This window comes from Periplaneta americana, chromosome 16, assembly GCF_040183065.1.
Source record: "Periplaneta americana isolate PAMFEO1 chromosome 16, P.americana_PAMFEO1_priV1, whole genome shotgun sequence".
Lineage (NCBI taxonomy): Eukaryota > Metazoa > Arthropoda > Insecta > Blattodea > Blattidae > Periplaneta > Periplaneta americana.
The window spans coordinates 153,912,613-153,940,511 of NC_091132.1; the positions used below are offsets into that span (position 1 = coordinate 153,912,613).

The 27,899-nt window shown below is 35.5% G+C and overlaps 1 protein-coding gene across 11 annotated transcripts; it reads left to right on the plus strand.

The window, feature by feature from the left end:
• Positions 1-3,624: 3,624 nt before the first annotated feature.
• Positions 3,625-26,825, plus strand: LOC138691457 (gastrula zinc finger protein XlCGF57.1-like). Of its 11 annotated transcripts, none has more exons than XM_069813388.1 (7): positions 3,631-3,800; positions 4,129-4,203; positions 4,844-4,941; positions 6,796-6,933; positions 8,406-8,543; positions 21,051-21,130; positions 25,971-26,825. In XM_069813388.1, exons 3-7 carry the CDS (start codon positions 4,849-4,851, stop codon positions 26,818-26,820), a joined length of 1,299 nt encoding a protein of 432 aa, XP_069669489.1. In that variant the 5' UTR covers positions 3,631-3,800; positions 4,129-4,203; positions 4,844-4,848; the 3' UTR covers positions 26,821-26,825. The 11 variants fall into 11 exon arrangements, with proteins under 11 accessions (XP_069669487.1, XP_069669495.1, XP_069669494.1 ...); XM_069813387.1 differs by having other exon boundaries at positions 3,767-3,831; XM_069813386.1 differs by lacking the exon at positions 4,844-4,941 and having other exon boundaries at positions 3,625-3,831.
• Positions 26,826-27,899: the final 1,074 nt, after the last annotated feature.

Here is a 27,899-nt window from a genome sequence, read left to right on the forward strand (position 1 = left end):
GCGAAAACGGTCTAATCTTCGGTGGAATGTGAAGAATTCGTATAGTACATGAGTTGGCTTGAACACATATTAGAAGAATAGCTAAAAATTTGTGGAAAATTTCAATATACGGATTTCTCACTGACAATTATATCTTAGAATATTAAAAAGAGCAGATTTGTCTGCGTTTGTCGAATGAGCATCATCATGCTTACGAAAAGGCAATTCTCAGTGCCAATAATTTATTTTGTGTGCACAAGGTTGGAATTCTGAAGTAAGAGAAAAAGGAAGGAATCTGTGTTCTGAAATTTATCCAAAAATTGGTAAGAACTGATCGGTATACGTAACCTAAAAGTCACTATTTAACACTTCAAATAAACAGGTACCGGTACCTAAAACACATCAAAATGATCGCGAATACGAATATACGTTTGTGAAGATTAACATCTCCAGTTGAGTATGTCATTAGGTCAAACACTAATAGTTTACTATAGTGGAGTTGTATTAAAATAGGCAGCGGCAAGACACGGTACTTGGCAGGTTTGTGTACAGCGTTGCTTACGAGATTACACAAGCTGGCGCATAGAGCTTGAAAAACGAGTCTGAAGTGGTTCCCTCGTAATGCCAATTCCGCCGCTCGGAGCGCTGTTCTGCCCTATATATTCATAGCAGAACACTTAAAAGACATTGACATTTGGGACATTTAAAGGACTCACCATTGCTTATTAAATGCTTCGTACAATATTTTATGGACAATAGACGTAATTTGCAAACTTCCACTCCTCAATTATATTACAATAAAAGGCTGTCATTCTTGATATTAAAACATATTACATATAAACTGAGGGACTGTCTGCTCTGTACTTCAGTTCATACACCAAACATTTCCGGAAATAAATTAACTTGACATCTTACATATACGCACTATAGCCTACCCTTTTCACCTAATATTATTAATATTGTTATTAAATAAGACATTGCAACTAATTAAGGTACTGCATTATCTTTAATTTCCTTGAATTCATAATTAAGCATTTGCAAGAAGGCGTAACTTTTCCCTCTCTTTTAAAAAAATACGAACGTCACAATAATTGAGAAGTATAATTATTACGCGATTTTTTCTTGCAGTGGTGAAAACATTTCTATAGGCCTACTGATTAATCTATTGAGCATAGTAATAGTAAACGCTGTAGTATTCTTTTCTGAAGCCAAGATTTTCGCAAGAACTGAAGTGCGACACATGTAAAGATGAGGAAATGTCCCTCTTTGTTTTGGGAAAACTTGTGAAGCCACTACTGGACAATATTGCCAAAGATATTTCCAGTAAATACGAAGTGATTAGGAAACTTAATCAGAAGCCCCTAAATAGAAAAGTGCTGAAAGTGCAATAAACTGGGCCATTTCTTAATTACATATAGAACACTGGAACTGACTATCTACAAGGACCCTCGTGTTATAAATATTGTGATTATTTCAGATTGTGATACAGTTATAAGCGTACATTCCTAAAATTAAAAAGTAACAATGAGGATGCCCTATGTTATAGGAAAGTTTTAAACGTGTACATTTAACTTTTTTATGAATGATTTCCTGATCAAGATTTTCATTGACTATGTGCCAAACTTTTGAAGTGAAGAGTGCAGTAAGAAACTGTTGGACATCTGATCAGTATTTTAATCATGTGCTGGTTACAGTACATTAGATGTCTTCTTGAATATACCTGATGAGGTATGTATATGAAGTTTGTATCGTCAGTATTCAAGTAGCCTACTTATGTATGTAATTTTTATTATCTGTACAGAAAAAAATTAGCTTACGTGATAGTATGAAGTAATCTCTCACGAAATAACAAGGAAGAGAAAGGTGCTTAAATTTAAATATTGAAAACAGGATGATAAGAAGAAAATAATTTTTACTTCCTTTCAATTATTAATGAAACCTGGCAACTCACCATTCGCAGTTGATTTCTATGGTTACAGGTCTATTCTTCATATTCTGTAGCTTTCAAATAATTTCTAAAATAAATATTACGCCTACTTAGCTCTTGTAAAACGAAATTTTCACTTTCACTTTCAACGAAACACTCACTTATATTCAGTTCTTGTATCTTGCAGTAAATTATCCATTTGTGATCATCTTTCCAATATAACCTCCCATTGAAACGACCACTTAAAATCATGAGCTAGAATTTATTTTTTTTAAAACATTTCCACGTACATACTGTTATAATTGTTATGAACCACAATACAAAAGACAACACTGTGAAATTGGATTAATTTACCAAGATCAACATCAATACCGGTAGTATAAAATCACATATAGGCCTAGGCTATATTATTTCATTACTTTATGGTCTTAATTAGAAGAATTAATTTTGAATAATTTACAAATAAGTATGCTGAAATAATTTATGACACCTCTTGTAGAAATGTAAAAATATGTATGTATATTTTGAAACAATGGGTATAGCACCACTTGAAAATGTTGAGCACTTTAACAGTAACTTGTAAATTGTTCCATCACGTTGTCTATAGTGTTCATTTAATGTAGCACTTTTAGAATGAACGTGGTTCACATACATAAGAAGAAATGACGATGGAATGAGTCGAACACATACAGTTTTCTTTAATTTTTAGCAAATGATGAAGTTGAATATATACTGTTACTTCATATCCTAACATAAGTAGAGTTGCCACCATAGATATAACACCTCTGTAACACCTGAAATGAATATAAAATAAATTAATGTATTGGTAATGATACAAGAATAAAAAGAAATTAGGCTAGACATAACCTCACAAAATTACAAACACATGCTAAAACAAAAAACAAAAAAAAAAAAAAAAAAAAAAACTTTACGTATCCGTATATAATAAAACTAGATATTCTAGATATAATTTGATTCACACGATAACCACCTCAGCCTATTTCGCAGCAGCCATTAGTTACCAGTTTGAGGTGCATTACCTAATCTCATACTAACCTTGTTAAGTTCTCTTACCTAATTCACTGATAATTACGTAACAATACACAGGTCTAAAATACAGACAAATACACATTAATTACCTAATAAGTACAGCATGAAGATAATTCATTACTTTTGTCGGTATTTTCTAAAAGAGAAAGGGAAAACAGTAACAACATTATCTTCAATGTTTACATCACGTCGTTCACATTTTCATTAGGCCTATATCAGTAATGCTTGGTAAGTGAAACAATGCATGAAATTATTTTACATTTCGGGTCACATCATTCGAGATTCGGAAAATGCAATTCGCCACTTTTAACATAGCATTGCTTGTTATATGAGAGAACTTTGACATTTACCTTAACCTATAAATATATGACCTGTTGGTACAGAGTTCTTTACATAGCAAAACACAGACAATTTTCGAATATAACTTAGCTGAACAAACTTCAAATAACACTGTAATATGCTTGGCATATTTGTAATATTCGTACTCAATGAGTAATGCACAATTAATCGAACTATTTTCACGATGCACAATGCTTTGTAATGGTACTATTCATCATTTCATAGGGCAGAGAGGCGAACCTAGCGGCAGAAATTGTCATAACTCACAGAGACCTACTCTCGATCGTGCTATGCGCCAGCTTGTGTAATCACGTAAGCAACGGTGTACAGAATGTCATGCTGTTATCCTCTCTCTTTCTCTCTCACGGTATTTTTTTACTTAAACATATATCACGGCTTCCTTTATCACTTCATCCTGAACATGCAGTAGAGTTTACAATATAATCGCTACTACTTTATAGTAATATTGGACGTGACTAATGCTGCAGACTGTCAGCAGAAACAGGTATATCAATCCATTATATTCTTCCACGAAGGTAAGTATATTGTTGTATTATATTTTATATAAGGATAAGTTGCATGATAAATTCTTCACAAAAAGACATCAGCCCAAACTAATATAGAACTGTTGAAGTAAACAGCATCTACACACTTTCCGCCTGCATTTCAGTCCCTTTGGACAACTGAAAGATGTTTTAACATTTTAAACTTTTATGCTATGCTGTGCTATTGTTTTGAATTATCGTTGAATTGCTAATATAACATAATATTTATTTCGGCATTTAATATCTTTCTGAGAACTTCAATCTTCAAATCTCTGGGTTTGTTTATAGGCCCAAGGTAAATACTGTAACACCCCTAGCATCAACGTGCTCGTTCGTCTGTGTACTTCGGAATTTCTAATGCTAGTAAGTACAGTGGTTTTTTTTTCTTTTCTTTTCTTTTTCTCCACACTGCGGCCAGCGCACGGGGGCTCGTACGCCGGCCACAGCACCTCGGACTCTCATCGAAACTGTTATAATATCCCCGCAACCACTCCACGCTCTCATAGTTATTTATAATTACAATGACAATATCGTGAGAAGTTGGAAATGTTGGCCTCTATCCACTATCCACACATTTCTGGCAGAAAATTAAAACTTAAGACTCGTACATTTATACGCATGGAACAGGAACGAAACAAACTAGACCATGGCCTCATATACGTATGGAACAGAAACGAAACAAACTGATAACACTTGTAACTTAATTAGCACTTAAAACTCATACATTTATACGCATGGAACAGGAACGAAACAAACTAGACATGGCTTTAGTGCGACTGCGATTCACTCACACACTGTTGCGTACCGCAAACCTGCGCAAATCTTATGCACGGGCTGCGGGAGTCCAAGCTGCGGGGATATAACTGTTTCAGCGGGAGTCCAAGCTATTGTGGCCAGCGTGCGAGCTGCCATGCGCTGCCGCAGTATTAAAGAAAAGCACTGTATATCAAAATTGCTGACATGTTGCATGTCAATTTGAGTTTCTTACTATTGTCTCTTTCAGTCGTGATGGATATGATCAAGGTAGAATGTGAGATCGACCCTCTGGCAATAGAAGATAGTAATCACACAGATGTAGAAGAGCAGAAACCTTTATCTGAGGTATCCTATATTGAGAATGGTTACTAATTACTATTTATCTTATAAATTCGTCGTTAATAAGAATATAGCTTATCGTGTGTGGTAGAAAAAGCATCGTATTATGACTCTGGGCATGACAGCCTACAAGGGAGAAAGCCGATCACCCGAATGCTGGCCTCACGTCCGCATACCTCAGTGATGGTGCATTATCGTCCAACCAATACAAGGGTATCTATCTTATAGTTATCATCTGTTTCTCCTGCCAATATAGCTGGTCCGCGGAATCAGATTTTGCCACCTGTTTTAGTTGCTCAGATTCATTAGAATGCCGGGTAGATTGCAGTATCATACAGTGGTTAAAGTTTAATGACAAAATTTCTACCCCTATGACGACTCATCAGCTATTGCACCTGACAAAAATTCAGTTCTTAAACTGGAAGAATAGGTTGTTTGTTAACCCTTCGTACTAGTTTCATCAGCAAGGAGATGTTGCTACTTAAAACATCCACTCATTTATTTATTTATTTGTTTGTTTGTTGCTGTAGTAATATAATGAGAAATGTCAGAGATCGTAGATAATTGCTGCTCGAATCAATATTTAAAAGAACAACTCTGCTGTTTTCTGCCATTGATTCTCAGAAGAAACATGTAGCCTAATGCAATAACTCATTTTAAAACATGTTATGTCATTACTAGGGATGAATTAAGAATCTACTTAAAATGATCAATAAAATGCTCTTAAAATAACAGAAAAATGACATAAAATTAAAAGAAAATGACATTTAAATATTATTCACCATACTCACACCAAAACTTCTTAAAAATTAGTCACCTTGTTTCAATGACTGCCCTGCAAATGTCGGAGAGAAGAGGCAACTTCCTGGAATCAGACTAAGATAAAGGAAAAGAGCATGCAACAAATTGAAAGTTTTAAGGAAAAACTATAGATTTTATTGAGTGATTACAATGTGTTTCAATCAGGTATGTCAGTGCCTTCAATCTTCATCTCCTCCTTCCACTCTTCACTTTTGTTACTAGACCTTCCAGATGAGGAGTGTATATAACAAAATAAATTGTGGGCGCAGCATATATTCTTGCAATCTTGTGTTAAAAATACTGTCTACTGTAGTACATCCCTTCCGAACCATATTTGGGACACAACGTGCTATTGTCCAGGAAACGGTGAAAATTTCCCCCCTTCCAAACATAAATTCTGAAGACACCCTCGTACCAACAAAAGAACAATAGCAGTCAAAGCCCTCACTTAAACTAAGCTGTTGTCAAGCATTTTATATTACTTCTGTTGTGTGAAGTGAAGCCTTCAGTGAAATGAGGGAAGGACTTCAGAATTTGTTCCTAACTATAAAACTCAAACTTCACTGTTATTCATTTATTCACCAGATAATTACTAGTAGGGCCTACTACTCATCTGTTTGTTTAGAAAAAGACTTAACGGGCCTATATGTAAAGAAGGAAGTAAAATGCATTCTAAATTACCTAAAAGTTCTTCAATATATTAAAAATGATAAAAAAAAAACGAAAAAAAAAAATGTAAAATGACGTACTAGTACAAAAACGTCCAGAAATGCAAAAGATACAATACAAGAAATTAATTTTTTTACGTCGATATTAATATAGAAAGGATTTCTGTATTCATAGGTATCGTCCTAATGTGAAAAATAAAAATATGACATTTCATCAACATCCGCCCCCTAGTCATTACTGACTCTGGAGTATGTAGGTACTCCTGCGTTCGTTGATATTAGGATTTAATAATAGTGTGGAGAGACATTAGCAATAGGCACTTGTTTTTTGTGAACAACTGAACAACTACATATTATATATTTCATAATTATTATATTCTGTGTGTTGCAGGAAGGAAATGTATTAGATCTACAAGTGACTGGAATAAAGACAGAATGTGTGGACCACAGCTATGATGTAAAAACCGAGAAGACAGTTGATGAAACTGCTGTGCTAATTGACTTTCCCGTCGTGAAAAGTGAAGTTGAGGTGAGTGCAGTTATGAAGTGTGTTAGTCACTGGATCTCACTGTGTTATTTAGTGGCGGATATGGCTCCTACATTCAGATGACCAGGGGTTACTATGTTTGCTCTCATGTTGTCCATTTCTTCATACCGTATCTTTCGAGAATCTTTGCCACCCTAATTTCATCATACAAATTGCAATGCTGAACATTCACTAAATCACAGAGATTTTGATGATTTGATCACTACTGATAATTTTTATGTCTGCTTTTAATTTCATTGAGAATCCAGGATGGAATGGGGTTCGCTCTCAATTAATCCAGTGGTAGATAGCCTAACTGTTGATTTGCACCTGGTTTAGGAAATACTCTTAATTGTGTGCATTTTAATTTTTCTTTTTAATCCAGTTTATTAACCAAACTCCACATATTTGATACCTATTTCTTGGGGAGAGTTGTTTATAAATCACACAGACTACTTCATAGTTCCTTTTCTACCTTCCTCCATTCTACATTAGCATGCTCACACAGTTACTTGTAGAAGAAGAATTAAGCATGTCTTCGCGTCCAATTCCTTCAATAAAGCAACGCACAGGATTGAGACCTATAAAATCAATCTATAGTCCTGGTCAGCTTATTTCATACCCTAAGGGTGAAACCTAACCATTTTTCCCCCATATGCTAGTGGATTGTTGTGATTTTCTTGTTTGCAGGTTGAATTTTCTTTTGCCAACTTCATTTCGAATTTCGATACTGACAAATACTATAAATAGATAGATAGATAGATATAAATAGATTTTGTAACTGGTATGTTGGCAGCTGAGACTAATATCGACAATATTTGTCGGTACTGGAGTTCAATGAAATTAAAATTGTACTAGATTTCTGAGCAGGTTACTGGAAGCTAGAGAAATTTGAACATACTAATAATTAATTATTAATATCAGTATTAACATTAATATATAATAGTTATTTTATGTGTTGCATTGTGGTTAATGATTCAAGACTATAGTCAGCTAAGTTTTCGGAATTAGTATTAATAATATCATGTGGTCAAACAAAATACATTTTTAGGTTAGTTCTCGTGAGTCAATTGTTTAGTGAAAGCAATGAATTTCGTATTTCCAGACAAAATACTTGACATGTTCATCCCTTTCTCATATAGTTTGTCTATGAAAATATGTTACAAATTATTGAATTATTTAGAATAACCTTCCAACATAAAGTACGGTAAGTAAATAAGTCATTTAGTACGTAGGATCGTGTGATATCTGGTAACAGTTGGCAACACTGACAAGACGGCAATATTTGCTGTTTAGGAATTATTGTTCTTAAGTGACCCTCACTATAGATGAGACACTACAGATTATTTCACTACTGACTCTGTAGGGTATTTACGTGTATTCATTGATGTCAGGATTTAATAATAGTCACTGGTTTTTCGTGAACTCATAAGATATATTAAGTACATATAATTATTTTGATTTTTGTGTTGCAGGAAGGGAATGTATTAGATCTGCACAGGACTGAAATAAAGGCGGAATGTGTGAACCAAAGGTATGATATGAAACCAGAGATCACATTTGTGGAAATTCCTGTGCCAATTGACTGTTCCATCGTGAAAAATGAAGTTCAGGTGAGTGCAGTTTATGAAGTGTGTTGGTTGATAGTTTTCACTGTGTTATTTACTGGCTGATGTGGCTATTAATCAGATGACTAGGGGGTACGATTATTGCTGTCTATTTCTTCATCTTGTAGTCCTTCATGAATTTTCTCCACCCAATTTGTCTGGTAGAGACTGCAATGTCGAACGTTCAGAATTTCTTTGCCATCCTCGTTTGCTTGGCAGTAGCAGTCTCACATTGACTCTTACATGGAGAGGACTCGTTAATTTTGTGTCGAGTCCAAACTTCTCCAATAAACCAACAGACTGTAAATACAATGTTTCCGATTTTGAAAAGTAAACACTTAAAAGACCGTAAGTGAGGTAACAGAAGATAATGGGTGGTATGCATAACGTTAAAGTTTATGCTGTTTCTAGGGTTTTCGTAGTATATACTACGACCTTTGTGTATAAAAACTTCTAGTAAATTCTTTCCTGCGTAGCAGAAAGTTGATCTAGAAGGCCGAGTTTAGCTTATGCCAGAATTGGTAGTATAAACTACTATTTGTATGCATAACAAGATGTATATACTTTTATTTCTAAGTATAAATTAAGAAAAATCGTAGTTTGCCTTGTTTGAGACTTTGTTAGCTTAGCATAAGGGTTTGTACAGTTTAAAATGACAGAATTTATGTAAATTTGCGCTAGAAAATCCTACAAGAAAAGACGAGAACCATCAGAACGCGATTATAAGAAGTTATATCTTAGGTTTTATAAATAAAAAATGTCATATGATCAATTTTTGTAATGGACTACTCAAATAATGATTTTGAGATAACTGGAATTCTGTTGGTTGATTTTTGTTATTATTAAAAATAATATATTTTTAGCAAAATGAGTCTATGATGTAGGTATAATTATAGTACTGGTACATTTAATTTACGTGAAAAAACTCCATGTGCCTACAATATTTAGGTTACACGTCAATTTACTGAATAACATTTTGGATCCGTCCGATTTTGACTTTACTTAATTTTCATGTTACTTATTTTCTTCATAATTCGCTTTTCGTCGATTCTTTTACCACTGTAAACTTTCACCTCAATGTTCATAACCTGGATGGTTTTTTCTCTGTTACTTCTTGCGGCAGGAGTTTGCAATTTGTTGAATAATGCTGGATATTCTTTTAGTAGATTAACAACAGCAGTTGTTCTCCACATCTCTTTTTACAATTCCCATGTCGTCTTAATTGTCCATTTTCTTGTTAAATCAACTAAATTTTATGGACAACAATCAATTTCACCCACCAAAAATTTATCATAAATACATGGAAGGCTAAAACTAACGAATCTTAGTGGATAAACCCTAAGTACTGTCTATAATCAATAATAATTTAATACTGTCAATATTATACAACTGCTGAGTAATACATACTTCGTAGTAGTAGTATCAGGTTTATGTATAGAAAGCGAAGTATATACTTCTCCTTTAAGAATCTTCTACAGTAAAAGCGAAAGATAATACTATAACTTTATGCATACCACCCAATAGAAGGTGGGAGAGTCCACTTCAGTGTTCACACATAAGATAATTTCTTACTTTGTTCTTTACATGAAGCAAATTATTTTCCCTGAATTTTCAAATTATTTTAGAGTTTTACCAACCTAAATTTTTTTTTATTTAGTTGTATGCTTGTTCTAAATCGGAAAAAATATCTGAAATATTTCCAAACTACCGTACCAAAATTTTTCCACTCCTGATTTTACCGTAACAGTTTCATCAGTTGCAAACTTGGTCTTCCTCAATCCTGTACACCTGTGACCAACTCTGAATATGATTGTAGTGTCATTCTTATCATTCTTATTTATTCTTCTAATTGACTTATCATTTATGCAGTTGCCACTTAAATTGGGTTATTTCTTACAAAATGCCATAATATTTTGTTTTTGTATTTTTAAAATTAATTTTCATTCTACACAATGCTTAATTGTTTGCTGGATTAAATAGGATATAAAATCAAGTCTACTACATTTATGGGCAGTTGCAGAAACGTTGATCAAATCAGGTTGTTATCGGAGATTACTTGATATCTTGTTTACTTGACTGACAGATCGAATTGCAGGAATGTTAACATACGATCAGATGGCTGTGGTCAACAGATTGTCGATTTTACTGAGAAGTGCATATGGCAACAGCACCAAGTTAGCTTGCAATACAACCTTCAGCTGTTTCATGGCGGTAAATGAATGTTTCTTTATTATACGCTTTGAGGTTAGAAGATCAAGATGTGCGATTGCAATAAAAAAACCAAGGGGCCCAAATTTTAGCTCCACTGACAGATCTCTGCTATTAAATATAGTGGACGGATATATGCGTAACATCGAGAAAACAGATGCAGTTCGGTCAAAAAAAAAAGCGTAGACAGACATTGCTGTTGATTTTAATAGGTGTTCTTCTGAGGGCATGTGAGAATTATAAAAGAAGAATAAAAAAGGCAGCAGCACACACTAAGGTACGTATGTCTATTTATAATTTGATAAAAATGGTTGTATTGACTAACTGTATTTTCTGCTATTGTTTTCTGTACTGTAGTTATTCAGGTGTAGTAAAACAAAAATTTTATTATTGTGGTCCTAATCAGTGCTCCACTTTGGTGGAAGGATATGAGAATGGTGTATGTAGTGTTATTTGTATTTATTTATTTTCTTTATAGTTTACTGCAGATTACATAAGTCCATCAGAATTACACAAAAACATGGTACGCCCTAGATACACAAAACATTGACCTATATAAATTTACAGAGGCTTGACCTTACTTATTCTATATATTTATTTCTTTATATTTTCAGTCCCATATAAATTTATGGAAGCTTGACATTACTTATTCTGTTTGTTTATTTATTTATTTTAGTTGTTTATTTACTAATGGATTTTAGTTTAAATATTTATAGCTTAAGATGTTATACACCATAGCATATTACACGATATGAAAGAACTGAATGTATAAGACTACTTTTAAGGTTGGAAGAGGTATACTTTTTATGAGAATGCTTAGAGCATTATATAATTTGCACAGTTTCCCAGAGAGAAAACTTATATGTTTAGTACAGGATAAATTGAAATCAATCCATACTCACAAAAATTTTGTGCACTCAACTGGAATTCTGGTTGTCATGATAATGAATAAACACTGTTTTGTCAAAATTAGATCAAGTTTGTTGTCTTAGGGCTTAGAAATTCTTTTGACTATTATCTTCATTTATGTTATTCTAGAGGATATTCTCATTTCCACTTTTGGAAATCATGTTTGTATCATTTGCAAATAGAAGATCATGGAATTGTCCGAGTATTATTCTCTGCTGTGTTTTGCTTGCAGTACTGTTAATGACAGAATAAGGCATTATTAATGGATTTCATTTTTCGGAAACCAAACTGCGAGTTTGAAAATACTGGATTTTCTAGAAAAAACATCAGTCTGCTTTTTATTACTTTTTTTTTTTTTTTTAAGAATTTGGGGAGGACAATAATAGGGATATAGGTCTGCAATTATCCACTTTTGATTTATCACCCTTATTGTGTATTGGAATGATTTCAGCTACGTTAAACACATTTGGGAAGATATGTTCTAGTATACAACAGTTACATGTATCAACGATTGGTTTAACTATGTTTGACATGCAATGTTTTATTAGTGAGTCAGATATTTCATCAAGTTTATTTTTTAGCTCTCAGTTACCTTTACAATTTCATGTTCCATTATAGTGTGCCAGGTAGGCACTAAATCTGCTACCCTTTGTGCCACTCGTCAGATGTAAAGGCATTGAGTTTAGGATGTGAGCCCAGGTGGCCCGGGTTCGAATCCCAGTCGGGGCAAGTTACCTGGTTGAGGTTTTTTCCGGGATTTTCCCTCAACCCAATACGAGCAAATGCTGGGTAACTTTCGGTGCTGGACCCGGACTCATTTCACCGGCATCATCACTATCATATCATTCAGACACTAAATAACGTAGATGTTGATACAGCGTCGTAAAATAACCGAATAAAAAAAAAAGGATGTGAGCGCATTGGAAGCAATAGAATAACAAATGCAAGTTTATAAGAAACAGTGTAATTGACGAAGTGATAAATAAACAATACACAGCTGAATTGATGTGATACATTAATGATGAAGTTAATTAAGAAAATACTGTAACAAATTATAATCTAAGAATATGTGTTGCATACGATGTTCACCAATCCCAATCTGTCTCATTCACTACTCAGAATACACAAGTCCCATATAAGGACATACATGACTGAGCCCTATTCAACCTGATCCACAATTATACGTTCTAAGTTATACATTACTCTCACCATGTGTGAGTCCCATAGATACTAGTATACTATCTCCTAAGAGAAACGTTCTAGCATTGGAAAAGCAACACACGCTCAATTAATATAATAAAATATATAACTAAAAACTAACAGTAATTTCAACTCACAATGACACATCTACACAATATAGTACCCAAAGAGATAAACGCAGAGAGAGAGAGAGAGAGACAGAGACGATCACAGCACTGAAATCATCTACAGCGTATAATCCATTTAGACTGCGAAATGATAAGCCTCAATAGAGATATACTGATTCGACTATTCAATCTTTTTCTTGCGTCTACTAGCCAATTCACAATACAATATATGCTACCCAACATCTGAACAGCATAATAAATTACTTTAGTCTTCAAACCAATAAACACAAATAATGAGCGTAAGAGATAACATTAACTGTACTAATCTTCGCAAGACCAGGTTGCTCAATATACTAACAATGCAATCACTCAAACAACAAATTTTCCAAGTATACTTATTGTCACAACACCGGTCTCCCTGAATTAATTTACGAACTCATCTACCACAGCAACTGCCTAAATATAGTCTCGATATTTGCAGTGCGAGGCCGAACTCCTGAGTATATTCCGATCTTTATTGTCAGATTCCTAAGTCAGTATAATTCCAATGTTTACAGTACAACGACTGGTTCCTGAGTATGGTTCCGATCTTTACTATAAGACGACTGGTTCCTAAGTGAATATAGTTCCCATCTTTCCTATAGAACGATTGGTTCCTGAGTGAGTTATCTATCTTCTCGTGGCTACTGCGAAGCCTCGCTTTCCCTCTCTCTAGCGTATGCCATGACCTAGCCAATCAATAGAAAAATAAACAGGAATTATGGACGAAAAAGATGGCGTTGTCAGCAATATGCCGAGATGCAAACACTGTTGGTGGTGCAGCGAGCTAGTCGAACTGATTAAGACGTCGAGCTCGACTCAATAGGATGAAGGAAAATAGAGCTGCCAACCTCCATTCCATTTTTATAAATATCAGTATGTGGCAAATCTTTCTGTACCAGTACTGAAGTTGTTACATCTCCGATCACATTTATAAAGTTGTTGTTGTCTTTTGGCTATATGGGGAAATGATCCCATTTTATTTCTGACATCCCAGTAGAGCTTGTAGATGTCGATGTTAAGGCTTCTATACAGCATTGGGCACAGTAACAGGTGGCTCCCATCCATAAAAGACCCTGGAGTCTGACATAGTGAACATTCTCTGAACAGGCAGATGTTCATTTTATGGAGCTGCTAAGCAGTCATGACCAGTATTCATCCTGAATCTTGTTGCTGGTTCTTTCGATGTTTACCCTTGCTCTCCTTCCACAAGTTTCCAGTGTTATATAATTTCTTGTTTTCAGCCCGTTTTTTTTTTTTTTTTACTCTGTATCTTTTTATACTGCTTTCCGACCTATCTGTTTTCTCATTGCGCCCATCCCAATTAGTCAATCACTTGTGTGGACTGTAATATCCTTATTTCACAATGTGTTTGCGATCTCATTTCCTTCTAACCCAACATGAGAAGGAACCCACTGGAAAACCACGAATTTCTTGAAGGCACTGAGATATTGCTTGTTGTTAGCAGCTGGTTATTTGAGGATATTGTTTGTATGGTCGCTTGTGAGTCCTTAAAATATTTGCTACTTCGTGTTCGTCATCAATCTTTTTATTATATACCTCTACTGTTTTTATTTTGTCGTTGATCTTTTGTGATTCAGCCATTTCACTTTTGACTACAGTCCATAGGGCTTTCGTTTAATTTTTTAACTTTAGGACTATATTATTGGTATTATTATTATTATTATTATTATTATTATTATTATTATTATTATTATTATTATTATTATTATTATCAGGGGTGGCTCTACAATAAGAACTGTAGAGCTGCAGAACCGCCATTTAAATGGACCTGAAAAAATTATAAATATAAAACGTGCTTTTATGTAAGCTAGTTCATTGTTTCATTTATTTTTCCAATTTATTCTTCTTCGATTCGAGATTTTACTGTCTGTAGGAGCCTTGAACTGCTCGAGAATTTTAGCTGTAGTGTACTTTTCGGATCTGTGATCGGCAGTTCCTGAAGCTTAACGTAGGGTAGTCGGTAGCAGAAAACTGGTTTTCTTCACCGTCCCATAAGACTGCATTAGAGCTGCAACCGAAGCAGCTCTCTCCGAATATATAGTACAAAAGAACCGCCAACACCCTCATCTCTTTATGACCTACGTTAGAACACATAGGCTTCTCGACTACTGTATATCATTACAGTTCCAGAGTATTATAGTACTGTGGGTGGTGTGATGTGATTAGTCAGTGTGTCTAAGGAAATATTTAAAAAATGAATGAAATGAAAACCTAATCGACCAACCCTTTTCGAAATTAAAACAGAAATTGCATGTTAACTTAAGAAATTTACGTCCTTCACAAAATTTAAATATTGAAATTTCTGGAAAAAGTCGAGGAAATCATGTAGCCTACTAGTCATTTTAATACCGAAATGTGTAATGTAAACAATTGGTTTTTTGCTGCCCTCATGAAAACACTTTCTCCCCCACCCGTGTATTCTGTTTAGTGGAGAAAATACATGGACAAACACCGGAGTGAAGGATTTAGTTAATTTGACTTAAAAAACTAGGAAAGCATGTGCGGCACATCTTCACTACGTGACTAGTTGTACCAGGTGGGAGAGGTGTAGCACACGTATGGTTGGAGTACAATTTCGGGTGCACAGTCAACTTCGAGAAGGGGCTGTACTTACACGCATTATCCGATTTAGATGCAATAAACAGCATGCGTTTGCTAAATACACTATTTTTCATGCAGAACTGCCAACCTTTGTAACTGCAGGCCGCTACTTATTATTATTATTATTATTATTATTATTATTATTATTATTATTATTATCTTTTGTTGATGTCGTACAAAATTTTGTCCAACATCCTTTTGAGATGATTAACTCCATATGTAGATAAAATTATTGGGGATCATCAGTGTGGTTTTAGGTGTAATAGGTCAACTATTGATCAGATATTTTGTATTCGACAGATAATGGAGAAAAAATGATAGTATAAGGGTATAGTGCATCGGTTATTCATAGATTTCAAAAAGGCATATGACTCGGTTAAGAGAGAAGTTTTATGTGGTATTCTTATTGAATTTGGTATTCCCAAGAAACTAGTTCGATTAATTAAAACGTATCTCAGTGATACGTACAACAGAGTCCATGTAGGTCAATTTCTGTCAGATGCATTTCCAATTCACTGTGGGCTAAAGCAAGGAGATGCACTATCACCTTTACTTTTTAACTTTGCTCTAGAGTATGCCATTAGGAACGTCCAGGATAACACAGGCTTTGGAATTGAACGGGTTACATCAGCTGCTTGTCTATGCGGATGATGTGAATATATTATGAGAAAATCCACAAACGATTAGGGAAAACACAGGAATCTTACTTGAAGCAAGTAAAGAGATAGGTTTGGAAGTAAATCTCGAAAAGACAAAGTATATGATTATGTCTCGTGATGGGAATATTGTACAAAATGGAAATATAAAAATTGGAAACTTATCTTTTGAAGAGGTGGAAAAATTCAAATACCTGGGAGCAACAGTAACAAATATAAATGATACTCGGGAGGAAATTAAACACAGAATAAATATGGGAAATGCCTGTTATTATTCGGTTGAGAAGCTTTCATCATCCAGTGTGCTGTCAAAAAATCTGTCTGAAAGTTAGAATTTATAACACAGTTATATTACCGGTTGTTCTTTATGGTTGTGAAACTTGGACTCTCACTTTGACAGAGGAACAGAGATTAAGGGTGTTTGAGAATAAGGTGCTTAGGAAAATATTTGGGGCTAAGAGGGATGAAGTTACAGGAGAATGGAGAAAGTTACACAACACAGAACTGCACGCATTGTATTCTTCACCTGACATAATTAGGAACATTAAATCCAGAGTTTGAGTTGGGCAGGGTATGTAGCATGTATGGGCGAATCCAGAAATGCATATAGAGTGTTAGTTGGGAGGCCGGAGGGAAAAAGACCTTTGGGGAGGCCGAGACGTAGATGGGAAGATAATATTAAAATGGATTTGAGGGAGGTGGGATATGATCATAGAGACTGGATTAATCTTGCTCAGGATAGAGACCAATGGGGGCTTATGGATGGATTGGGTTATTTTACGACGCTGTATCAACATCTAGGTTATTTAGCGTCTGAATGATATGAAGGTGATAATGCCGGTGAAATGAGTCCGGGGTCCAACACCGAAAGTTACGTAGTATTTGCTCGTATTGGATTGAGGGAAAACCCTGGAAAAAACCTCAACCAGGTAACTTGCCCCGACCGGGATTCGAACCCGGGCCACCTGGTTTCGCAGCCAGACGCGCTGACCGTTACTCCACAGGTGTGGACATGGGGGCTTATGTGAGGGCGGCAATGAACCCCCTGGTTCCTTAAAAGCCAGTAAGTATTATTATTATTATTATTATTATTATTATTATTATTATTATTATTATTATCATCACCACCACCACCACCATGGTTTTTTTTTTGCACAATATTTCTTACAGTAGGTTTCGTTTAAAAGTCTCAACTTTTGTTGTTTCAAATACTCCGTATAAAGATTTCTTCTGTGGCAGGAGGTGAATTTGCCTTTAGTTATCCAATTAGTCCTTCCATAGTCAATTTATTAATTTTTTCAAGGGGAAAGACGGGTCAAAATGAAATGTAACAAGGCTTATAAATGAGTGTGCCTTTTTTTCAATATCACTTTTGTTTAATACTTCTCCACAATTTATTTTCGTATGACATAATTATATGTCAAAGTGAACCGACATTATTGTTAATACATTTATTTATTTGTCCAATGGCTAGTACATGATATTTACAATCATTGACTGAGGGAAAAACAAGGAAGTGATGAACAAAACTACAAATTAAATAATCAAAAACATTCCGGCTCTAGCTTCCCAGTAGTGGTCGACTACCTTGGAGGATTTCAGAGCAGGGCATTTTGCAAGATGTTGTCTATCCATGTCTTCCTGTTTGCACAAAATGCAGGCTGGTGATGGCAGGATGCCAAGATGATTGAGGTGTTTACCCAGGATGTCATGTTCAGTGTTAAGGCGAAAGCTTGCAACTGCTAGTCTTCTGGGTTCAGAAGGTATATTTTTCAATAATTTCCTACGTTGTTGCGAAATGTTTATGTCCATAGTTAAAGCCAATTTAATTAATAATAACTGGTTTGGTTGCATAATACAGTGGGGGATGGTTAAAAAAAGACAAAAATACTGTGTTTTACATAAAAAAACCAATCTTTTCATGATTTATTAAACCTCAGTATTTAAGTAATTACAATACCTATTTCCATTAGGAGTGTTTAATCAGATATGTTTTAAAAATAAATATGTCGTTTTTGAAACTGTAAACATAACAGTACAACTGACATTGTATACAGGGATTCCACTACAATATTACTACTATTTATTAAAACGTTTTTATTTTATGGTGAACTTATATGTGTTTATTGTATTTTCAGGCTGAGTTGCACAAAACAGACGGGGGATCTTTCAAGAGGAAGTTAGATGTAGATAGGCAGCGACTTATAGCCAAACTCCATCACAACTTCACACCTCTTTGTAATCCATGCGACAGCGATGGTCATTACCAGGTCATTGAAGATGTAGACGCTGATCTAGTTTCTTATGTTAAGTCAGTGAAAACGTATTTTGATGGTTCTCTGCCTGTTATGAGTGTCGAAGAGGTACAGACAGAATCTCATAAAGAGGTGGTAGCCCATGAGACTATTCTATCACCTTCGCAGTCTCCGTCTGTAAATATACCAGAAACGATTGCAACAGCAGTCCTTCAGCAGATGCAGACTACAGTAACAAATAGGCCTACTTCACGACAACACAAGAGAAACAGGATGGAAGACTACACAAGTAGTAAAGTGGACTTTAATGATTTAAGGTGCCGTCTTCTGTTGGAGAAACACAGCATGGAAATGAAGATATTGAAGACGAACCTTGAAGTCGCCAGAGTGGAATTAGAAATAAAAAAAGCTATTTTGGCTAATAAATTAAAAAAATAAAGTTGCATGTTTCAAAATAAACTTGTATTGTTTTTACTTACCTGTCTGCCATTTCTGTGAAGTGTGTATTTATTAAAGCAGTCTTGGCAACATGCCCTCCATTTCCTCTTCCTCTGAATAATGCTTGGTGCCGTTCAGCTTTGGGTAGAATCTTCGTATCAAGTCTTCATCAAGCGGTGGAGGTTCAGTTTCTCTATGCTCTAACAGTAGGTTATGTAGGACAAAACATGCCATAATATATTCGAGTGTTGTTAATTGCTGCCTTCTCAGCTTGAAGCGAAGACCCGTTGACAAGCATGGAAATCTCCTTTTAACAACTCCAATTGCTCTTTCTATACAGTTTCGTGTTCGTATGTGTTGTAGAGTTCCTCTCGTTCAGTCCTTGGGTTAGACAGAGGTGTCAGCAGAAAATTAGAGCAACAATAGCCACCATCACCTAATAGGATTCCATTTCCCACTTCCCCATTCACAAATTGAGCACGTAGCCTGTGCATGAGGAATATTGTGCTGTCATGTGTGGAACCTTGCCAACAGGCCACTACATTCCAGAACCATAATGAAAATGTGCACACAGCCTGCACCTTTACCGAATAGAAACCTTTTCTTTTCCGATAGAGTCCGGCATTATTTCCACCAGGTGATATACTCGTGGAAATTCAGATATTGCTGAAAATTCTCTTTGAATCTCAAGACGTTCTCTTTCAGAATTCGGAGGCTTTATACAGACTGTTGCAAAACTATACTCAAACTTCTGGCAATGGTACAGGAGGCCAAAACAAAGATTTTTCGTTAAATAACCATAAGTCGGAAACCAATAGTTACCTACGACAGTCGTCATCTTCGAATGCAGACAAGAGTTACGTCAGTCACTTTCGAATGCATCGCTGAGTAGAAACAAGCACCTCTGTGCATCACAAACACGTCACAATTAGCAGACTGCACATAGCTTTTACGTGACACATTTGGTGGACCTTGGATTGGCCGGGATGGGCCCATTGCTTGGCCTACTCGATCACTCACCTTACCCGAATCGATTTTTTGTGTGAGGACATTTAAAGAGTTTAGTGTATGAAACGCCAATTGTTTCAGAGGATGACCTCGTTGCTCGGATTCTTGTAGTTGCCAATCACAACATCAACATGGAGTATTTCAACGTATGATAGATGCATTATCATGTCATTGTACATCATGTATTAACGCAGGAGGCCACACATTTGAACAATATCTGTAAAGAAATTGTCACCAAAACATTGTAAATGGTACGACAGTCTCAGTGTCTCAGCAATGTCTGCGTACGACGTAATTATTGCTTTCCGATCTATGGTTATATAACAAAAAATCTTTGTTTTGGGCTCCTCCACCATCCCTAGAAGTTTGAGTATGGAGTTTTGTAACACTCTGTATAAGTATATTAATAAAGCAAGTTCATGCGTAACTTCTCTCATCACTCTGCTAATAGTAGATTTATGCACTCCTACAATATAACCCAAAACTATCTGAAAGGTTCCATTTTTGCATAATACCTTGACGTAATTAAAAGCTGATTCATTGGAGACAGAGGATAGTTTCTGTTAGTCTGTTTACATATATTTCTTTCACTTTTTGAAAATACCAAATAACAAGATTCTTTACTTAACCTAAATCGTTTTTCAAACTCTTTTTCTTCAAACACAAAAATATAACTAGTATCGTCTTTGTATGTTCCGTTGTCTGAACAATATTCCCTACTCATACCTTTCAAAAATTTCTTCATCTGAAGAATCCATAGCACAATATTTATTGGTACCAAAAGAATACCAAATTAATCTATAAATCAACGTATGAAACAAACTTGATCACAGAATCAGTATTTGACCAGCAAAAAATTGCTCATCCAATCTGGTGACAGTTTGATCGCCGATCAAATTCAGATTGTTGTTTGTGCAATAAGAATGTAACTTATTGCTGGTTAGACTCCAGTTAATCATCGATCTAAATCCGATCATAAATGATTAACATTTCTGCAACTGGCCATTACTATCCATTGATTTCTTAACTATTATCGTCCTATAGTTTTTTTTACATAATCTTTTGCAGGACGAGGCATGTGAGTTAGATAAAGTGGAGGAACTCAGACTGGAAGTAACAGCAGAAGAGGACGAAGTCTTAACTGAGGGGTAAGTGAAGAGTGTGAGGCTTTACTATTTTGTTGGTTTCACTGCTTTATTTAAATAATAATGACGAAGAATAGGAATTTGTAATTAGTTTCAACATGACTGTTGTGTAAGTGAACGACTAATATTGTTGTTGTTTTCTAATGCCAGGTGTTTGACAATAAAGTCATTTGATCTCTTGCACTCCAATATTTTTCAAAGATATTATCATGACCAGCCAATGAAGCACAGATTTTGAGGTATTCCGAATCCATTTCTTGGTTTGAGTTGCACAATGGGCAGTTAGGGAACTGATATATTCCAGTTCTATGCAGGTGTTTAGCCAAACAATCATGGCCTGTTGCCAATCTAAATGCAGCTACAGACGATTTTCGTGGTAAATCGGGAATTAAATGTGGATTTTGATGCAGAGAGTTCCATTTTTTCCCTTGGGATTGTGTTATCAAATTTTGTTTGTTGAAGTCTAAGTATGTAGATTTAATAAATCTCTTCACAGAGTAATACGTAGATTTAGTAACAGCTCTGTAAGTAGAAGTGCTGCCCTTCTTTGCTAAAGCATCCGCATTCTCGTTTCCCAGGATTCCACAATGGGATGGTATCCATTGGAATACAATTCTTTTATTGAGTGATATTAATTGAGAGAGCATTTTAGTTATTTCCGCTGTTTGAGATGAAGGTGTGTGTTTAGAGACGATTGATAGAATAGCTGCTTTGGAGTCTGACAATTTAACTGCATTCATAAATTTATTGATGTGGCATAGAAGATTCCTGAGATATTCACTTATTGCAATGATTTCACCATCAAAACTTGTTGTTCCAGATCCTAATTGCTTATTATTGTTAACTAGGCCCTAATATTGTTAATTGGTATGTCTCTGTGTGTTTGTCTATCTATGTCCCTGTGGCTATCTGTCTCTCTTTGTATCTCTCTCTCTATCCGTCCATCCGTTTATCTGTCTTTGTGTCTGTATCTCCTTGCTTCGTCCTCTCCAACAGTATATACATATATCCATCCACCCACGCATCCATCCATCTGAATATTTAAGTCCACCTATGGAAGCAATTTTTGAGAACATCAGCTTCTCTGTAAACGATATGCTCTCCTTTTTCCATTTGCAGTCTCCAAACATTAAGAGTAGATTTGAATAATCTAATTTGTCCAATCTTTACATCAAAGTTTTATAATATATTGTACAACATTATATAATGATTCCATTCCTGGAATGTCTTGGATTAATCCACACAATAAAGATAGCTGTGAAGAACCTATTAATTTGGAAAAACAGTAGTTCTCTCAGATTACAATGCTGCTATTCAAGATGTGTCCTGCCCCAAAGGCCAAGCAAAAAGTAATGCCACAAAATTATATCTATACTACTTAATAATGGTAAATCATTCACCCTTCAAAGCATCCCCTTACACTGTGGTATTTCTTGCAATGAACCTGCATAGGGTAATTGTAAATACTTTTCACTGATATTAAATATATTTCAACATTACACAACCCTCAGTAACGGTAAGCATGACAAAGAAACATTGTGTTATTTTTATATCTTTCTTTTTCCTGAAAATGGAGTCAAAATAATAATGTTGACCTTTTTCATCCCTTAGTTCTTAGTTTATATTTACCCCCCCACCTGTTCACATTTACCCCTTTCAGAGGGGGTAATTATAAATACCATTTTTGCACGAGCTATCAGACACTGAACTATTTTTTCTTCTGTTTCAGAAGAAAGGGTTGTACTTCTTCCAACTTCAATTTTGGTCACTGTTACATTTCGTCCCTTTAACTTATGATATATGGCGATATAGGAACTAGGTACCTCTCCTGAGCTTTACAATAACTGTAGTTACTATTTTTTACATGTGTGACACCCCTCTCTAAATCCTCTACTGTGTAGTTGGGTGGGGTCTCTTTCTAATATAATTTTTGGCATTTTGATTACTGAAAAGTACGAAATTGGAACCATAGTAAAACATGTTTACAATTACACCAAATTCATCTTTACAATTACCCCCAAGCAATTAAAACTATGGGGCAAATGTAAACACGGCATAACTTAATGAAATGATGTTATGAGAGATCTAAAAAACATTGTAATAAATGTTAACTACTATAAATTACTCTTAAAAATAAATATTATTAAAAATGGCAGTGTACGTTTACTTACAAAGCCAAAAATGAAGGTGAAGCAAAATTCTTTCTCAACTTTTTTTATAGACTCTTACAAAACATTCGTTCATAACTAAACAGTTCCTCCAATTTGGCGCTAAACTGCTTTGTAGGTTAGCCTACATGTTAAATTCAATATTCCCCGAATTAAAATTTTTATATTGACGTTTTTATATATTTTCATAGCATTTGTTTCCAATTACTCCCTGTTTACAATTACCCTTGTCTACTCTAAGTGTTTGCCAAAGATGGCTGTCATATTAATCAATAAAATGCAATTCATGTAACTTACATCTCAATTAATCCAGTGCTGGTCGTTAAATGAACATTTTACTAATTATCAAATTTAAATGGCAATGGCACCAAAGTGGAAATAGTTGCTAGTTTGCCCTCTATCGCTGACATTTTAAGTGTTAGCTATTACCTGCGAGAAGAAATTTTCTCTTACAATACATTGTGCTCTGGAGGGAAAATATTTGTCAGACTTATGATGGAATAATTACTCTCATGTTTTTGTAAAGTCAATCGACTTCTAATTCTATTCTCGTTTATTATTTCCATATAAAAATTAGGGAAAAATTGTTCTGGGACCTGTGGCTAAGCATGCCAATGCTCTACTATTGCGCTATCCAGAAACTATACAAGACTCTGGGCCAATTCTTCGCTTCATATATTATCATTCAAATTAGTTTAGAGGAAGCTAAACCTGGAAGCCAGATTCGCATAATATATGTATACCCCTGTTTTTTTAACATGAAACCACAATTGCAAAAAGTCTCACAGTATAGTGTGCACTCTATGTTGGTTCTTTGATGTTTGTCAACCCATTTGAGGTATGTGGACAAAAGGGAAGAATTGGCCTGGGGTATTGTATAGTTCCTGGATAGCTCAGTGGTAGAGAGTTAGCGAGCTTACCCAAAGGTCCTGGGTTCGATACCCGGTTCCGGAACAATTTTTCTCTTTAAAATTATTCAAATCAGCTTAACAGGCAGCTAAACCTAGAAGCCAGATTTTCATTCCTAGACCTTTCCCTGAATGCAGACATTTAGACAGACACCTTCTGTTTTCGTAAAAAAAAAAAAAAAAAAAAAAAAAAAAAAAAAAAAAAAAAAAAAAACTAAATATACCTTTCAATTAGTAAAACCAGTTTAGAAAATAGTTCTGACAAATATTAAAATAGGTATAGACATTCTTTCCTAAGAAACCGCATGTCTTAAGATAAAACATATTATCACTTCAAATCTCCATATCAGATTTCTCAAAAGTTTAACAGCAAGAACCTAATGTTGTGTACCTCACGAAAAATACTGGTTATGCGACCACAGACATCTATATTTAAGACAAAGGGATATCCACCGACAATCTAAAATCACCTAATATAAAGTTATTATTAAGCCAGTAATATCCTATGGCAGTGAAACCTGGACTGTAAATAAACGAGCCGCCAATATAATAAACGCCTTCGAAAGAAATTCTTAAGGAGAATTTATGGCCCAGTTCAAAACAATGGGATTTGGAGAATACGATATAATAATGAATTATATAGTCTATATAAAGTTCAGGACTTTGCCATTACCATCCGACTACAAAGACTACAATGGACAGGGGACGTAAGTAGGATGGGAGACAACCAAATACCCTAGAAAACACTTCAGTAAAATCGAAGGTAGAAGACCTATTGGGAGACCCTGAGATCTCAGGATTGATGTAGTGGCAAAGAATGCCAACAAGTTTCTTGAAACCAGATGGTGGATATCAGCTGCAAAGGATAGGACTATATGGAGGCAGATGTTTAAGGAAGCTAAGGCCGTGTCTCAAAGCTCAAGTCCATACTACACACTAGTGACTAGCAACAAGGTGACTTGTAAACGACACACTAGGAAGCTTTGGGCATGTATGCTTGAAACAGGCCTTCATCATAGATTATTTTTCTAAAAACCATGACATCACGGTGCAGCACTAAATTAATGCAGTTTAATTACGAATTATGTGGAAAAAGATAAAGACTTAATATATTACAATAATGTTTAAAACATTGTACAGGAGGTACTAACAATGCCAATGTTCAAAGTTAACGTGTTATTCTATATTATATTTACATTATTTCACTTCCAAAGCATTTTCAGATTTAATAACCCCAATTGCTGATGAGGTATCCATGTTTGTTTAGTGAACAAGTCAGCAATCGAGCAAGCATTTTCGTTTACTAGCTACTGCGGACTTGATTGCTATGCATTATGTAGCTTTGGATCACAACTTCTGACGTCTTGTCCGGCTATTTTGTCAAAAATCTAGTTCACTTCAGCTGAAAATGTAGCTTTGAGACACGGCCTAATGTTCGATCCCGAACTGTGACACCATGGAAGAAGAAGAAGAAGAAGAAAGTACATATTCTAAACAAAAATAAAACATGAGCATAAATGTAGTAGCCATTCCTCATAACTCAAATGCGTCAGAAATATAGTGTTATGATTTCAGTGTAAGAAGTCATAGAATTTTAACACTATTTATGAGATTCAACTTCAGTAGATTTAAGTACATAGAAATATTTCTCAGGATTGCTTACTATTTACTAAATATAATGCATTTCTGTTGATCGTAGTGTTATTTTTGGTGATTTATTCTGTTCTAGTCTTTATTGCTCAAACTCAAAGCACATTTTCTTCACAGCATTGGATTGTCCGCTTCCTGCAACAGTATTACAAAAGATGAGTGCCTGCAGACATGCGAGAAGACGTATAAATGTGATGTTTGTGGAATGTGCTTTTTCGACTCCACAAGGCTCGAAAGCCATGCTCTTTTACACACGCACCAGAGCCCGTTCATTTGTGATGTTTGTGGAAAGGATTGTTTCCAATTGGATGAACTGAAAAGACACTCGCGCTTACACACAGGGGAGAAGCCATTCAGTTGTGATATATGTGGAAAGAAATTTTCTGAATCGTGTAATCTCAAAAGGCATGTACGCGGACATGCTAGAGAGAAGCAATTCAGTTGTGATGTATGTGGAAAGAAATTTTTGGTTTCCGGTAATTTGAAACAGCATGCAGTCGTACATACAGGCGAAAGGCTATTCCCTTGTGCTATATGTGGAAAGAGATTGTCGCATTCTGGTAGTCTAAAAAAGCATGAACGCGTACACACAGGGGAGAAGCCATTCAGTTGTGATATATGTGGAAAGAAATTTTCGCAATCTGGTAGTCTTAAAATTCATACACTCGTACACACAGGGGAGAAGGCATTCAGTTGTGATATATGTGGAAAGAAATTTTCACAGTCCGGTACTCTTAAAACTCATGCACTCGTGCATACAGGAGAGAAGGCATTTAGTTGTGATGTATGTGGAAAAAAATTTTCGAAATCGAATAATTTAAAAAAGCATGGACTCGTTCACACAGGCGAGAAGCCTTTCAGTTGTAGTATATGTGGAAAGAACTTTACGCAATCACGTCATCTTAAAAGGCACGCTTTCGTACACTCAGGTGTGAAGCCTTTCAGTTCTGATGTATTTGGACAATAAATTTTCGCACTGTACTCACGAGAAGAATCACGAACGCGTGCACACAGGTGAGGAGGTAATCAGTTGTGATATATGTGGAATTTAATATTTCGGAGTCGAGTTCTCCTGGTTTCTGCTCTCCCCTCCCCTCTCTCATACTATCCTCTCCCCCTCCCCCTCAGCTATCCTTTCCTCTTCTCTTTATCCATTTAACCTCTCCCTTTGTGTGTCTTATTAGAGGTGTCCAAAGAGGTGGGATAATTCTGGGGATCACACACAAGACATAGACAATGGAGTAACTCCCCTAGTTAGCGATCATTCGACGCACCAAACGTTTCTAAAGACAACTGTGTCACATAAATGGACAACGGACAGAACATTCAGGATATATTGGAAAATAAATTCTAATCCTGCTATCGCCTTTGAGTATGGGGAAATCCTCGAAATAACTACTCAGTTTGGCCGGCCTCGGAATTTGAACAGGGCTTTCTGAATGCGAGTCTAAGTCGATACTGCCTCGACCACCCTGCTCAGTTCAACAGTTGGACAGTATTAATTATTTCCACTTTAACTTCGCCTTTATTTCCTCATGATGGACAACAAATTAGCAGTTTAATAACGTCATATGAGTTAGCTGTACATTAGACAAAATTGTGTACTAGCATAGGTTATTTGTGAAGGTTTGGTCTATCATGTGGTAATTTAAATGAAGAGTGATGTATGTACGCATCTAAATATGTGCCAATTAAGTAAGTTTGTTGTCCACTTCTGTGGAGTAACGGTTAGCGCGTCTGACCGCTAAACCAGGTGGCCCGGGTTCGATTCCTGGTCGAGGCAGGTTACCTGACTGAGTTTCTTCTGGGGTTTCTCCTAAACCCAATATGAGCAAGTGCTGGGTAACTTTTGGTGCTGGACCCCGGACTCACTTCACCGGCATTATCATCTTTATCTCATTCAGACGCTAAATAACCTAAAATGTTGATAAAGCGTCGTAAAAGTAACCTATTAAAAAGTAAATAAGTTTGTTCATTACTTTTGGTATCGCCTTCGTATGTTCAGCTGGTACATAAATGGAATGAGAAGGAAAATAATGCTCGATT

Coding starts and splice junctions, on each gene's coding strand:
- LOC138691457 (XM_069813386.1), top strand. CDS start 3,775: ATGCTGCAGACTGTCAGCAGAAACAGGTATATCAATCCATTATATTCT. Junction 3,832..4,128: donor CATTATATTCTTCCACGAAG/GTAAGTATATTG, acceptor GTTTGTTTATAG/GCCCAAGGTAAATACTGTAA. Junction 21,131..25,970: donor GACGAAGTCTTAACTGAGGG/GTAAGTGAAGAG, acceptor TTTTCTTCACAG/CATTGGATTGTCCGCTTCCT.